The sequence below is a fragment of the Myodes glareolus genome, chromosome 17 (assembly GCF_982192425.1).
Source record: "Myodes glareolus chromosome 17, mMyoGla1.1, whole genome shotgun sequence".
NCBI classification, from domain to species: Eukaryota; Metazoa; Chordata; class Mammalia; order Rodentia; family Cricetidae; genus Myodes; species Myodes glareolus.
In genome coordinates, this window is record NC_142042.1 from 67,910,073 (window position 1) to 67,926,404 (window position 16,332).

Genomic DNA, 16,332 nt, shown 5'->3' on the forward strand with positions numbered 1-16,332 from the left:
GATCATTTGAGGTGGGATTTAAGGTAGAAAGACCCTCCTTAAGTCTGAACCAACTTTCTGGTGCCAGCCCACATAAGGGACATGGAAAAAGGAGGCTCTTGCTCTTCTCCTGTTTGCTCCTGCTCTTACTGGCAAGTTCATTCCTTCACTGGCATCAGCACCCACTTCTTTAGTCTATGCTGAAGAGCAGCTGAGACGTCCAGCTTCATGGAGCAAACAACTACTGGATTCTTGGACTTCCCATCAGGAAGCCATTGTTGGAATAGTCAGACCGCAACCTGTGAGAAACTTTAATAAACACACACACACACACACACACACACACACACACATTTATATATTCATTATATCGGTCTGTTTCTCTAGAGACCCCTGACTAGTATAGGTTATTTTGTCTCACAGTTCCTGTCCCAAAGGATAAAATATGTCGTGGTGGACAAGCAGGAGTCTGAAGCAGCCGATCATATGGCAACCACAATTGGAAAGCGAGGCTGATGAAATCTGCTTCTCGGTCCCCTCTCCCTGTACATAGATCTCTCAGATTAAGACAGCCCCCCTCCACAGCCACACCCAGAGGCCCATCTTCCAGCTGATGAGTGTCCAAACCGAGAAGGAGTCACCCCCAGAGACCATCTCATATACCACAGCCGATGTAAAAGCATGAGGATTTTATTAATTCTGTCATGACAGGGTCCCTCAGCATTCGGGAAGCCGAGAGACCCCGACTAGCTGGTACAGTCTACTTTTAAAGGAGAAGGCCCCATAGAAACAAGAGGGGTTGTTCCTTGACCATTATGATTGGCTTGTTTGAAAAGGGCTAATACCAATAATTGACTGGAGAACTATTGTCAGATCAGATGAGGTAAGAGGTCATTTTGACCCCGTTTCCCAGGGGACTGAGTCAATATATATATATATATATATATATATATATATATATATATATATATATATGTAATTGTTCAGGAACTGAGTACGTGCATGTGTAGCTGTTAGGTCCTTGGTTCCCAGGGGAGGAGGGGAAGCATTAAGGCATGGAGGCTGAGAGGGTTCAGAAATGGCTTCAGAATTGTCTTAAAGTCTTACAAGCTCACCATGTTGGCTACTAAGAGAATCAGCCATAGGCACCCTCACCTCAGTCAGCTAGGTGGAACCCATTCTTCAATGCCCAAATAAATTCCATGGCCCTATTCTCCCCAGACCTTTGAAAGCAAATGTATACAAGTGGTTCTCTGAAGAGGTCTCTGGGATGAGAGCAGGGTTTCAGGCTCACTGGAGTTCTGAGTTAAAATCTGGCAGGTTTCCTCCCCTGCAGGACTTCCCATTCATGCGCATTAGGAATTCTCTAGAAAAAGCAGGGTGGCACAGCACGGCCATCCCGGCCATCCCTTAGGAACACCCATCCCGTGCTTTGCTATCTGGATGGATCAAGTTGCATGCTAACCTCATTACAGGACAAGGATGCGTGGAGGAAGAAGCATGTAAATCTCCTGCATCTATACAGAAGCTGAATTGCTCTTGTCTCTTGCAGTGGAGGATCTCAGAGTCTGCACCCACATCCTAACTGTCTCCCAACAACAAAGAATCAAAATTACTCATCCTCAGTGTGTTCTAGACTGACATACGTGGATGCTGCACACAAAGGAACCTTGTACATAAGCTTCCCACCCGACTGGTGTGCTTGTTTAGTAGAGGAAATGCATTTATACAACTGGCGGGACCACACACCAGAGTTCTGTAGTTCAGTCTTCCTAACACCTTTGACAAAGCCTGCCAAAGATTCCTGGGATGGTTTTCTTGCCTGTTCTTTTCTTCGACTAAGGATACCACTGTCCTACTTTCTTAACTATATACTCAGTAAAAATGACATTAGTACTAAAAGTCTATCTTATTTTTTTCTTAATGAAGTGTTTGTAATGAGGACTTGGGTTGTATCCAGTTTACAGAGAGAAATCCCAGCTTTTTCTTCTGTTTTTAAGATTTATTTACTATGCATACAGTGTTCTGTCTGCATGTATGCCTGCAGGACAGAAGAGGGCACCAGATTTCATTACAGATGGTTCTAAGTCACCACGTGGTTGCTGGGAATTGAACTCAGGACCTATGAAAGAACAATCAGTTCTCTTAACCTCTGAGTTATCTCTCCATCCCAGTGGGTTTTTTTTTGGGGGGGGGAGGTTGTTTTGTTTTTGCTTTTTCGAGACAGGGTTTCTCTGTAGCTTTGGAGCCTGTCCTGGAATTAGCTCTTGTAGATCAGGCTGGCCTTGAACTCACAAAGATCTGCCCGCCTCTGCCTCTCAAGTGCTGGAATTAAAGGTGTATGCCACCACCGCCTTGCTTATTTTTTATATATTACAGAGACTGCCTCCCTTGCTTAGTGTACCACAAGAATACATACTGTTATCAAATGGCTGTCTTATGTTCTGGACCTTTGCCATCTGTTATGCTTTATTCTAGCCCTTGGGGAACCCTCCTCTGAGACACTCTAACTTCTGTCCCTGCTACAACACACTTTTTGTCAGATGGAAACTGTTAAGTAAGATTGGTGCTCCTAAATCCCTGATGCAGCTCAGGTGACCTCTGAGAAGGGGACTAACTGGTTTGAGACAGGGCCCAAAGACACAAGGACCAGACAAAAATTTCAGCCTTAGTCTCTTCCTATATATGGGTTTTTGTTCCCTACCTCTCTAGCCCTACCCTGGGTTACTCCTCTCCTTACCTCATACTCATGTTTTCTCTTTGTCTGTTAAGCGCTTTACTTTCTAAACCTCCCCCTAGACCCAAACAGGAATGACCCTCACCTACATCAGCTCCATTTGTTCCTGATACAACTGTAAAAAAGACCTTTCAGCTGCCGTGGAGAAGCCCTGGCCGCAGTGGCCCTTTCTGTCTTTCACCCCAGGCCAGATCCAGTTCTGTATGTTCGTCCTCTCTTCTCTCTGTCACTTTCCTTTGATGTCCTATAGCCCCCAACCCATGCTTCTGCTAGCTCACAATGGTGTTGCGTTCCTGGCAACTAGTCAATGTCACCCTGTGTCTTAGTCACTATGCTATAGATCTGCATAAAAATGGTTATTAACAACCTCACGATAGAGTCTTGAAGTCTCCTCTGCCAATTCCATTAGTCCAAAACTCAGGCAGCCCAAAGCCTCAGGCAGATTTTTTTGGACAAGGGAAAAAGCAGTCACATTCTTCATCAAACACAAGAATATTCTAGGTTACTTACTAATATTATTCTCCTCTGAAACCTCTTGAGCTGAGCCACCATAATCAACATTGTTTTCAGCCCCACTATCTTCCTTGCTCCTACTAGTATGACCCATTAAATCCTGCTTGAAGTGTTCAACTGCTTTCCTAATCCAAAACATCTCAGTCTACATTCCACCAACAAACAGCATGGTCAGGCCTGTCACAGCAGCAGCAATCACCTGGTTTCTATTGCTGTGAGGAGACATCATGACCATGACAACTCCTATAAAGAAAGCATTTAACTGGGGTGGCTTATAGTTTTAGAGATCCAGTCCACTTAGAGAGCGCAGTAGTACATGGGCAGACATGGAACTGGAGAAGAAGCTGAGAGTTCTACATCCAGATCTGCAGGAAGAGAGATCCACTGAGCTTTTGAAACCTCAAAACCCAACCCCAGTGACACACTTTGTTAATCTCATCAAATGAGAATAGAGGTCATTGACTCTAATTTTTGGTTAATTTAAGTAAGCTTTATTTTCTGACAGGTTATCTCCCCAAGATGGGGTCTGAGAGAATAACTCCAAACATAGGAGGAATAGGGTTTTTATATTCCCCAAACTGCAAGGCCAGGGTTTCTAAGAGTTTCTGGTTTATGTGGGAACTTGGCGGAACATCTGATCTTATCAGGGTGGAGCTCAGGATATAGAATGTGGAACATATAAAATTCCAAAAAACAGATTAAGACATGATCAAATTTAAATTTTTACAGAAAATAGCAATGAACTTCTTTTGACCTTGTAACAAGATGGCTTCTCATCCTAAAATAGAGTCAGGCTGGTCTGTCAACTTCCTCCAACAGGGCACCTACTCCAACGAGGTCACACCTCCCAATCCTTCTCAAGTAGTGCCACTCCCCGATGACTAAGCATTCAAATATATGAGCCTATGGGGACCATTCTTATTCAAACCAAATACACCCTGAATCAACTCTGTCCCCACTTCCACAGGCTCACTCTTCTCTCCCACCTCATCTCCTCACTTTCTGGGTGATCTCTCTTCTTTCCCACAGAGACCCTGATGATATGCGTGCTCACTGTCCAATCTGAGGTAAAGTGCTCACCATTATATAAGTAGCTGCTCACATGCAGTAAAGCAGATGCCGTTGCCTGAAACTGTCTCCGGAGTGGCTCATCTCTGTGCCCCTTTTGGAATCATGGGCATTACAGACTTGTCAGGGGACACCTCAGGAATGACAGCAGATCTTCTCGCTTTAGATGATTCAATCAAGAAAAATCTCACAAGTTTACTCAACTGTTTGGGTTTTAGTTAAGTTCACATGTAATCAAGCGACAGTCAAGAATAGCCATCACACCTACTATGTCTGCCCCTCATGGTTCTGAAATAAACAGCCCCTTTGCTGAGGTGGATTTGCCTCTTCAACAGAGTGTAGAGAAAGAGGAAACAAAATGGGGAGCCCTTGTTTCTTTTAGCCATTCCATCTGGCCTGGGTTTAAGACCGACCCATGTAAATCTGGGAGTGTGCACCAACAGACAGGCAAGACAGCAAGGTCCTGGATGTAAATCTGGGAGTGTGCACCAACAGACAGGCAAGACAGCAAGGTCCTGGACGGCAAAGCTGGTGTCGTTCCTCAAGTCTATAGCTGGGTTACTCAGGAGACTACACTAGGAGGATCTGCAGGCAAGCCTTAAGGCCCAGGAGAACAAGGTGGTCTAACAGAATGAGGGATCAAGAAACTCAGTTACTCACAGGGGCAGCTGGACAAAAGATTGGTTCACTGGCTCAATTAGCACAGCAGTGGGCTGAGTGTTGCAAGCAGATTGTGGCTGACGTGATTCTTCATAAGCAAAATTCAGTCATTAAACCTTCAACAATCCTGAGAAGAGCTTCTGGATCCCTTGGGCCTTTGGTAGGTTGGGGTGAGAGCATGGTATCAGGAAGGAGCCCTATGTCAGGGAGCTCTTCCCTCCCACAGCCTCCTTGGGGTTCTAGGTTCTGAGCAGGTATCGGGGGACTCCTGTTCAAGGGAGCAGAGTGAAGAGAAGGTTGCTGCACCCCTGCCAGACCTTCTGGGCTGGCAGGGCAATGAGAGGAGGTGCAGTCCTCTGCCAGGGCAGTAGCCTCTACCTAGGCTGCAAATGGAGGCTGAGGTCAGGTTGTGCCATCTTTTGCCTTCCTCTCTCTCTTTTCCTCCCTTCTTCCTTTCATCTGAAAAGGTGTTGCTGTTGCAGATTAGTGGTTTCAAATCTCTCCAGCGTAGTGTCCATCCCCCACTTTTTTTTTTTCTTATTTGAACCCTCACTCTAACCAGTTCAGTGCCTTGAGCGGAAGCAAGATGCCTCAGGGTTCATTCTCAGGCTCACCCCTTAATGTGGCACCTAGATCAGTCACCTAGAGAAGACCCTGGACGCAACTGTGAAAGCCCCCTGCCAGTCACACACACCCCTCTCAACCCTTACAGTGACATCCTGCCAGCTTTACAGCAATTCATGTGTGTACCTGGGGGTAAACTGGGACCACGTTTGACTTGACCAAGGCCACCAAGCTGGAAGCGGCGGACAGGGAGTGGAATCCTGAGGTCAAACCTCTCCCTGGAAACCACTAAACCAGGGAAGATAAGCTAAGTCAAGTGGGAGCACTCACCTGATTCCTCTTCAAGAGGCCCTGGGCACTGAACTGGAAGTAGCCTTGAACACACAACCGGGCAGTTCAGCAGGTACTCTTTCCTCAGTTTTCCTTAGAGGACTCTCTCTGCAGTAGTAGTTCCCAGAGGCCACGCTCAGCCCTTCCATGCTGGAGAATCTCAGTGCACAACTAGAGGAGAGAAGCCAGCGCCAGCGGCTCCCTCCGGGGAGGAGAAGCCCCTCCCGGGTGGCACTAGACTGGCTTCTCTCCTCTGTTTGCCTTGGGAGGAAGTCAGTCAGATGCACAGGATCGGGCTGTCCTGAACCCTGAAACAGCAGGCTAATTGTTTTCTCACTAGGGAGAAATGGCTAGGTCCCAGGAGGAGTAAGGCTTAGCAGCAGGATTGGGGGTGGGAGGTGTGGCAGCTTAGAAAAGGGTGGTCAGCCTGGCCCTGAGCAGTGTGTAACCGGCTGGACCTCTTGTCAGGTATTCCCAAACAATATTCTGGGAACTCATCAGGCTTAGGGAGACCAAGAAAGGAGAAGCATTAGCAGGAAAACTGGAGGGCTGGAGGGATGGCTCAGTAGTCATCCAGAGCATTGACTGCTCTTCCAGAGGACCAGGGTTCGAATACCAAAACCCACGTACAGTCTCACAACTGTCTATAACTCCAGTTCCAGGGGGTCTGATGCCCTCTTCTGACCTGTGTAGGCAGCAGACATGTATGTGGTGCACAGACATCACGCAAGTAAAACACCCACACGCATTTAAGGTGACGAAGTCGGGGGAGGCTGGGTGTGGTGTTGAATGCCCTTATACCAAGCACTGGGGGGCGGGGGCAGAGGCAGGTGGATCTCTGTGAGTTCAAGGCCAGCCTGGTCTACGAGAGCTAGTTCCAGGCCAGCCATATGTACACAGTGAGATCCTGTCTCAAACACCAAACAACAAAAAGGTGAAAAGTTTAATTTGTAAATCAGCTTTGGTGGGCAGTATAGTCTTTCTCATTTCTACCTGTCTGGGCTCTGTTCTAAAAGTAAATAATGCTAAGACCTTGAAGCTACAAGGTGCAGTTGTTCCACAGGGAAAAGGATGGCTAAGAAGCCATCTGAAGGGGCTAGAGAGATGGCTCAGTGACTGGGAGCCTGAACTACTTATGCAGAGAACCTGAGTTCAGTTCCCAGTACCCACATCTGGGAGCTCACAACTGCTTGTAACTCTTGTGCCATAGGACCTGACACTTCCAGCCTCCTCGGCTGCTCACCTGCACTTACCTATACACTAAATAATAAATAAAATCTTTTATTTTTATTCTGAGACAGGGTCTCTTTTTGTAACCTTATCTGTTCTGGAACTTGCTGTGTAAACCAGATCAACTTCAAACTCCAGAGAACCACCTGCTTTTGCCTTGAGTGCTGGGACTAAAGGCGGGTGCCACCACTCCCAGCTAAAAATAATAAAATCTTAGGAAAAAGAGGGAGAAGCAATTAAAAAAAGACTTCTAAATAACTGTCGTGGGGGCAGGTCCTCTGCACTGGTAGAAGCCAGGAGTCTTAGTCTTAATCTGAATTGTCAACGGGGACCTGTCTATATGGTGTACACAGGTAAGAACAACTCCAGGTATACACCTCAGCTTTGTACGACTGTACATGAACTGTAACTCTGTGGGAGTAGACTTCACCAGGAGGCCAGACCAGGAAAACAGGAGAGGAAGTAAATTTCTGCCCAAGAGATTAAAGCTCCTCCTCTTAGGAAATTAACTTATATAATATTAGTGTGGGTGTCTTCCTGTATGTGTGTTTGTATATCATATGTGTGCCTGGTGCTTACAGTGGCCAGAAGAGGGTGTGAGATCCCTTGGGCCTGGAGTTACAGTTGTGAGCCGTGTGTGACCTGAATAGAACCCAGGTCCTCTGGAAGAACAGCCAGTGGTTTTAGCCTCTCTAGGCCTCTCTCTGACCCTGTTTTTATTTGTTTTCAAGGAAGATTTCACTCTGTGACCCAGGCTGGTCTCAAACTCATGGCAATCCTCCTGCCTCAGCATTTCAAGTGCTGGCATTAGAGATGTGAACCACCACACTTGGCCTCTTCAGAATTTTAAAATTTTGTTGTTTTTATTGTGTGTGAGGGACTGCAGGTTGAATTTGGGTGTAGAGGCCAGAGGACAGCTTTTGAGAGTCAGTTTTATCTTTCCATTGTGCATTCTGCTGATTGAATTCAGGCTGCTAGGTTTGTGCGGCAAGTGCCTTTACCTACTGAGCATCTCACCAGTTCTCCTGAAAATTTAAACAAAGATGATTCTGTGCTGAGGAGGGAGAAGTTGACTATTCAGATGACCTTAGTTTTAGGAGCTGGAGAGATGGCTCAGTGGTTAAGAGCACTTGTTGCTCTTTCAGAGGACCGAGGTTCCATTCTCAGCACCCAAGTTGTGGTTCACACAGGGATGCCCTCTCCTGATCTTTTAGGGCACTGTGGGCACACCATACTTCTAAAATAATAAGACATGCACACACCACATGACATGCCACAGACATGCACCACCATACATCCAAAGCGACACTCATACCTCTAAAATAATAAGAAAAATACCAGGGAGCTTCCATAGTTCCACCTTGTGCCTTCCCAGAGGCAGATGAGGTGGTTCCTCAGCATCTCTTGACAATGCATACTCTCTTGCAATGCCGGAGTTTGAAGTACTGAGGGTGCTTCATTTCAGTCTTCCCCTATATCCTCCTTGGATGTTAGTTTCTGCTCAGAGCTAATCACCACCCTGGCCTTTTTCCGGTGCTTTGTGCCAGCCTGTCCTGCATCCCACATCGCATATCCCCAGCTGCTGGCATTTCCATACCATTGCCCAAGGGATGAATAAAAGGGCCCTGTTATCCAACAATAGGGGAAAGACAGAGACAATGGGAAATTGTGTTTCCATTGGGGTGGGAACAGAAAAGGAAAGGACAGACAGACAGAAAGGGTCAGGGCCCCGAAGCAGCCGGACATTCTGAAAGTGATTCCCACTTTGACAGTCTCTTCCAAAAGGCCATATGTAGCCTGGCACGGAGGGCACAGGTGAGGGCTTAGGTGGAGGGAGGGGCAATTTTGTTGTTTGGATGAGGTCCATATGGAAATACAGAGCTGAATTCACACTTAGGTTCATCCGCACCCTGCCTGGACCAACACACTTGTACTTGCAGTTGGTCTGTCCCATCCCTGGTCTAAGAAGAGGAGAAGTTGCAGGGCCCGCTCTGTTCTCTTCCAGGTGATCAGCTCTGTCCTCCGTCATCCCGACCTGGCCTGGCCCCAAGACAGCAGGAGCCACGGATCCTGTCACCACTGGCTTAGTGTGAGCTGGGGAACAGGTCTCAGCATCCAGCTTATTTGAGCACAGGAAGCAAGCCTTCCTGGAGAAGTGTCAAAGGAGTCAGATCATCGACCAGATGCCCAAGTCCTGAGGCCATTAGGGTGCTTCGAACCGCTAGCATCCTCAACAGCACTTCCACCGCACCTTCTTCAGCAGGATAGGAAGCTGCTAAGCACCACGCCCTTTCTCTGAGGAGAGGTCATCTTTTCAGGTAGGCACTGAACTCAGGCTACTGTGTTGGCTTCTTTTTACAAGGGGTGTGGAAATGGTGTATGTGGGCTTCTCCTAACTCCAGAACTCTAGACCAGTGGCTAAGAGCTCAAGCCTGTCAGGTCTGGAATCAAACCCCAGCAAACTCTCCCTTCACAGGTCTGTGACTGCCCCTGTGGTATTAATTTTGCCTCCCTAAATCTCCAGAGACATAAACACACAGTATGTAGTAAAGTGCTTAGATCAGATTGTACTTCAAGTATGCTGATGGTAGGTTAACCTACATCACACTTGGTCCATTATTTTAGAAACATTTTATTATTTAGTGTTCAGGTGTGGTGTGCTTGTGCCAGGGTGTGCGAATGGAATCGGAGGACGACTTATGGGAGCTAGCTCTCTCTTTTAAATACCTGGGTTGCTGGGACTTGAACTCAGGTCATCAGGCTTGGTGGTAATAGCCATTACACATGGGACCATCTCACCAGCTTCCAAAAGTAAAGGTCACGTTTACTTGACAACGTTGTCCTATATGAACTCCTGTCCCACACAGTGTTTTGTCTTAATTGAGAAAGGTCTCTCGAAGTAGCCCTGGCTGTCCTAGAACTCTCTGTGTAGACCAGGCTAGACTCAAACTCACAGAGATCCACCTGTCTCTGCCTCCTGAGTGCTACTAGGCACTTCATTTTTATTATTGGAAAGTTCTTGTTTTTCCTTAATTACTAGTGTGTAATATTAGGGTGGGTGTGTGCTCGTGAAAGTAGGTACTCCTAGAGTCCAGAAGAAAGCACCAGATTGCCTGGAACTGGAGTTACAGGCAGTTGTGAATAGCCTGGCATGGGTGCTGGGAACCAAACTCGGGTATCTCCAGCCCCTATTGGAAAGTTTTTTTTCTTTTGTGTGTGTGAGGGTGTTGAAATGGGGTTTCTCTGGGTAGCCCTGACATTCTTATCACTTGCTTTGTAGACTAGGTTGCCTCAAACTCATCTGCCTCTACCTCCCTAGTACAAGGTGAACACTACTCCCACCTGATGGAAAGTTCCTTTTTTAAAAAAAAGATTTATTTATTATGTATAGTGTTCTGCCTGCATGCATGACAGAAGAGGACACCAGATCTCATTATAAATGGTTATGAGCCACCACGTGGTTGCTGGGAATTGAACTCAGGACCTCTGGAAGAGCAGCCAGTACTTTCAACCTCTGAGCCATCTTAATGTAACTAACCTGTTTCTCCAGCTACAAACTGGTCTTTGGAGCCCAGTGCTTTGGATACTCTTCGGGGCCTTCTTTACCCTATGCCAATGTTCCCATCTCTCCTTCCATTAATTATTTAATGCTAGTTCATAACAATGCACACACAGCTTGTAGCTACTCTGTACTCCCTAGAACTCTTTCCCACCAGGCACTGTTTTAAGTTTTTACAAATCCTTGATTAATTCACCCAATTCTTGCAACTTCTGAGTGTAGAGTGTTAGTTATGCGTATTGCTGCTGTGAACAAAATACGCAGCAGACACAGCTTTAGAAAGACTGCTTTAGGCTCACAGGCTTTCCTTGTTCTGCCTGGTGCTCCTGCTCTTTGGGTGGTGCTGCCCACACTAAGGGTGGACCTCATCCTCAGTTCATCCTCACAGTCATGCCCAGAGGCAATTCTAAATCCATTCAGGTTGACGTGAGGACTAGCTACCACAAGTAGCCTGCTACAATTACCACTTTACTAGGACACTGAGGCTGACATTGTTACTCAGTTAAGGTTATGCAATTAGCATATGGAAGAGCCCAGTTTGTGACTGAATAAAAACAAGTCAAGTCCACCATTTGTTTTAAAAAAAAGTTCACCGAGGTTAGAATGGAAACTACAAAAGGAGGCAGGGAGCCACAGCCTAGACAGACAGACAGCTGCACTTGGAACTGCTTTCATAATTCTACAATGTTATGTTCTGCCACGGGAAACCCTACCAGTGTGTGTGCCCTGCTTTAGTTTAGCCAGTGATAAGGGCATAAGGAAAAGTTCCATGTCTGGTCCAGTAGACTTCATGCTCCACCGCGAGACAGATTGGACAATGAAGGGAAGTTTTCCAGAGATTTTGATGCCTCTTAAGTCCATTGTGCCTGGACTCCAGTGCAGAGTCAGACTGGGGATAGGCATTAGCAGTGCAGGGCAGGCTGGAGCCCCGAGCCCCAGAAAATGTGTGAAGAAGGTTTGAAGTATCAGCAGTACGAGGAGAGCCACTCTTCAAAACAGGAGAAATCGTACTGCCTTTGACTCTGGAGTAGAAAGTCACGCTGTCAAATGAATTCAGAGATCCAAATCCTAAAAGCAGGCTTGGGAAGCAGATGGGATGAGGGAACCCCGGAGGAGATGCTAAGGCAGGGTTTTCTGGCTGAGGTCACCCCCCACCAGCCTCTTACCTCCCAACGGCACAAATGCCTCCACATATTCAGCAGGAGGCTGATCCTCATCTTGGTCCCCTCCCCATTTTTCCTTTAGTACTGAGGAATGTCTGTCATTTGTGCCCCGCAGACGGCGCTTGCTGACACCACCATGCCAAGTAGGATCCCTCTCCATGCATTCTGCTGCGTCCTTCTCCCCTGGGCATTCACCACCTTTCACCAAGCCCTGGGGAATCCGGGTAAGAGCCTAGCCCAGCCCCCAACCAGGACACTGGGAAAGGGTTCAGGGGATGGAGGGCTAAAAAGAGAAGCTGTTGAAAGTACATAGGGAGTAAGAATCAGTGAGGAGAGGTGAGGGTGGTGCCAGTGAGCCCCCAGGAAAGCTTCTGGGGACTAGGTCTGAGTGGGCACTTGGGGCAAGGAGGATAAGAGGCCTGCCACTGTGGCCCCTCTGCTCAGCCCCCCATCCGGGTCCCCACTATCTCCTGCTCCCCATCCACGAGGTCATTCACTCTCGTCGTGGGGCCACGGCCACACTGCCCTGCGTCCTGGGCACCTCGCCTCCCAGCTACAAGGTACGCTGGAGCAAAGTGGAGCCCGGGGAGCTCCGAGAAACGATAATCCTCATCACCAATGGACTGCACGCCCGAGGCTACGGGCACCTGGGAGGGCGTGCCAGCATGCGGAGGGGGCATCGACTGGACGCCTCTCTGGTCATCAAGAACGTGCGCCTGGAGGACGAGGGCCGGTACCGCTGCGAGCTCATCAATGGCATAGAGGACGAGAGCGTGGCACTGACCCTGCGCCTGGAGGGTGAGCTTTTCTGTTCCAGCACTGTTGTTCCCTAGCTGTGCCGGTACCTCAGCTATGCCAACCTCCCCTGCCGGCGCTCCTCTCCGCACCCAATTGCCCTACCCAAGCTCTCCATCCACCAGGTGTGGTGTTTCCGTACCAACCCAGTCGGGGTCGCTACCAGTTCAATTACTTCGAGGCGAAGCAGGCGTGCGAGGAGCAGGACGGACGCCTGGCCACTTATAGTCAGCTGTACCAGGGTGAGTACCGGATCCCCGACTGACCGCCCTGGGCTGCACACCGGTCCCAGCAAGCTTGCGCCGGTGACTTCCCTTCTCCCCGCCCCCTCCTCCGCCAGCGTGGACAGAGGGGCTGGACTGGTGCAACGCCGGCTGGCTGCTGGAGGGCTCGGTGCGCTACCCTGTGCTTAACGCGCGCGCCCCGTGTGGGGGTCATGGGCGGCCAGGCATCCGCAGCTACGGGCCCCGCGATCGCAGCCGTGACCGCTACGACGCCTTCTGCTTCACTTCGGCACTGGCAGGTGAGTCAGCTGCGTGGAAGCGGTGCCCGGTCTGGGGACTCCATCCTGGAGCAAGGGCGTGGTCGGGCCTGGGCCAGGAGGAAGGACTCGACTCGGTCGCGTGAAAGGACCCCAGAGATGGCACGAGCAGGACCTGTAAACCAGGCGGGGGCTGGCCGGCGTCCAGTGTCGTGGGCGGGGCCTGGAGGGCGGGTGGGGGGAGGGTCTAGGGCCGGGGCCCAGAGCGGCGAGCCTAGCGGAGAAGGTAGAGTTGGAGTGTCCCTGACAACATTCCTCCGGGCTCCCGCAAGCACCGCGTTGCCAGGGTTCTCCTGCTGCCATTTCCGGAGCTTCGCTGTCGCGCCCCCCTCCCAGACCCGCTGCTTGGGGCAATCGGTCACCCGCTCACGTTCCCAGGCCAGGTGTTCTTCGTGCCCGGGCGACTGACGCTCTCTGAAGCCCACGCGGCTTGCCGGCGGCGGGGAGCTGTGGTAGCTAAGGTCGGGCACCTCTACGCTGCCTGGAAGTTCTTGGGGCTAGATCGGTGTGACGGAGGCTGGCTGGCGGACGGCAGCGTTCGCTTCCCCATCACCACGCCGCGGCCGCGCTGCGGGGGCCTCCCTGACCCTGGGGTGCGCAGCTTCGGCTTCCCCCGGCCCCAGCAGGCGGCCTACGGAACCTACTGCTATGCCGAGAAGTGAGAACACTGCCCCTGCCAGGTGCGACAGAGTCACTTCTCGACAGAAAGAGGGCCAGCGCGGCGCTCCAGGCTCCTGGGCAGAGGAGCGTCCCAGGCATTAACTTACCAATAAAATAACATGACGTCTTCTCTGTTCGATAAGCTCTACAGCTTGGAGGCTTTGGCCCTGGACCCAAAGCACATACAGCACGTCTTTAAGGGTTTGTGATGAGATGCCATCAAGAGCTAGGAGAACAGGGAGGAAAGTTTGCAGGCCTGGCCATCCTCGCGGGAGAAACCGGGCTGTCGTTAGATCCAGCCAGCCACCCAAAGATTTCTCATTCACACTCGCCAGAAGCACTCCAAACTTCCAAAACTGCTGAGGCCTTACAGAACAGACATCATTCGGTGGGTCTAAACACACCTTTAAATGTACTTAGAAGCGTCTCTAAGGCTTGTTTTAATTAATTGATTAGTAAATTAGTTAATTAATTTGAGACAAGGTCTCTCATTACAGCCCTGGTTGTCCTATGTCACCATGTAGACCAGTCTAGCCTTGAACTCACACAGATCACTCTGCCTCTGTCCCCTGAGTCCTAGGATCAACCCAGCTAAAGTGTACAATTAAAGATAATAAAGTCCCAGTGGATAGTTCAGCAGTTAAGAGAACTTGCTGCTCTCTCAGAGGACCACAAACCACAACATCTGTAACTCCAGCTCCAGGAAAGCCAACACCCTCTTCTGACCTCCCCCGGCACTAGGCAGACACATGGTTCACATACATTCTATAATAAATCCATTCGAGAAAGATACAGGCAACCATGCAGATGAAGACACACGAGTCCTTTCTTTCTGGCCTGTGATTGAGGGTGGGTTCGAGTCCCAGTGCAGGTTCCTTAGGGACGTCAATGTGAGGTGGCAGGGAGAATGGCCTTGCAACATTTGTTTTTGGCAGAACATAGTTATTCTGTGCATAACAGCAATTATTTTTTTACTTATACCTTCTTCATTTATTATAAACATTAATTATTTTGGGTAATACATTGGGACCATGGCCAGAGTCATGGAAATCCCAAATGTGTTAGACTTGACTGTTGGAGGTGGTGGGTAGGGGCTGATAAGTGTTTAAGCAAACACAAGAGGGAGCCAGGACAGGCAGTCTTGTCACTTCACACATTCGGTTACTTAGGTTACATTTCAGTCGTTGACTTTGATGAAGGAGTGGGTGCTGGAACAGCCGGTGATTTAGGAAGTTCACAATCATTAGACATTGAAAGACAAGGGCAAGCAGATCCATGGAGCCAGAGAGTGAGGTGGTTGATCATAGATTCCAGTAAAGCCAGGGATTATTGGTCTGTTTTATTATTTATAAGGGCCAAAGTATGACTTATTAAAGAAATCAGATAAAAACAATCTAAACCCATTATTTCTAGATACAGCGGAGATAATAAAAATTTTGTCAGAGTCCAGGCCTGGGGCTCTGTCAGGATTAGCCCTACAGGAAGCACTATGGCTAATATTAGTGCGAGTTCAAAGAGAGAAAGGGGCATCATAGTCCCTGAAGGAATACACCTTGAACAGCTGCTGTGTAATTCCTGAAATCCCAGCAGGGCCGTCAACTGTAACACCTGTGTCTGCATTACACTCGGTACAGTTTGCACACCCCTGTACCATACGCAAGCTGGGCAAAGGCCTGGAGATTGAAAGAGCACACAAGAGAGCTGGGTCATTCAAAAGGAGATCAGCCGACTGCCGTTTATTCAAATTTAGGGAAAACCTTAAATACACAGCTGCTGCCTGAACACCCCCCAGGCAGGTGGGAAATTACCACACCCGAGGTGGAGTCAACAATGCCCCTAATCAAGGGGGGGGCAGAGGGAGCACAGGAACAAACAGGATTTTTTAATTGGCTGACCAGGAACTGTCCTCAAGATGAAACCTGGGAGCAGGGGTAGACTCATGGGCCCTACACCGCTGCTATTAGGGTTAGAATTAGGGGTAGGGTTGGGATTGGGGTTATGGTTAGGGTTAGGGTTGGGGTTGGTGTTGGGGTTATGACTGGGGTTTGGGTTGGAGTTATGGCTGGTGTTGGGTTTGGACTGAGATTATGGTGTTAGACCCCAACTCTGGGATGCTGATTCCTCAGGCGGGTCTTCCCAAGAAACCACTCACCAGTATGGATGATGTAAAAGCAGGAAGAAGTTTATTCTCATTTGCACAAATGGACTCCTTAGCTAGGCGAGGGATAGAAGCCCCGACTAGCTATTACAGGCCACTTTTAAACACAAAAACCACATATTCAGGGAGCGGGTAGAGTGGGTTGTTTGTCAAACGCAGGGATTGACTCATTTTAAGGGCATTTACTATGACTGGTTATGTCAAAGGTGGGACTGGCAGTTGCTGGGCCAGGTGAAGGACAGGGAAACACCTGCAGGCTGTTGGAAAACACCTAACGTTCTAGTCAACAGGCAGGATTGGGTCATGACTAGTTCACAAAAGCATGTCTTCTTCATTCCTTCCTCTTATTTTGGGAACATTCCAATCCTGGAATAT

General features: G+C 48.9%; 2 protein-coding genes across 6 annotated transcripts in view; one reads left to right on the forward strand and one right to left on the reverse strand.

Annotated features, from left to right (window-relative positions):
• The window catches only part of Gpatch4 (G-patch domain containing 4), a 24,020-nt gene extending 17,997 nt beyond the window's left edge, over positions 1-6,023 (reverse strand). For 2 of the 3 annotated variants that reach the window (XM_087897390.1, XM_087897391.1), the window contains exon 1: positions 5,852-6,022. The gene's annotated coding sequence lies outside the window, so the exon portion shown is untranslated. Of the gene's footprint in view, positions 1-5,851 lie in introns of all 3 variants that reach the window. The other variant, XM_087897393.1, reaches the window with a different exon arrangement.
• Positions 1-15,192, forward strand: part of Hapln2 (hyaluronan and proteoglycan link protein 2) — an 18,783-nt gene extending 3,591 nt beyond the window's left edge. Inside the window, exons 1-8 of one of the 3 annotated variants that reach the window (XM_087897395.1) lie at positions 8,754-8,896; positions 9,087-9,399; positions 11,919-12,027; positions 12,248-12,601; positions 12,724-12,840; positions 12,939-13,121; positions 13,518-13,819; positions 13,943-15,192. In XM_087897395.1, coding sequence (XP_087753521.1) covers positions 11,940-12,027; positions 12,248-12,601; positions 12,724-12,840; positions 12,939-13,121; positions 13,518-13,801 — 1,026 coding nt within the window. In that variant the 5' untranslated portion in view covers positions 8,754-8,896; positions 9,087-9,399; positions 11,919-11,939 and the 3' untranslated portion in view covers positions 13,802-13,819; positions 13,943-15,192. The other 2 variants (XM_087897394.1, XM_087897396.1) reach the window with 2 other exon arrangements.
• Positions 15,193-16,332: the final 1,140 nt, after the last annotated feature.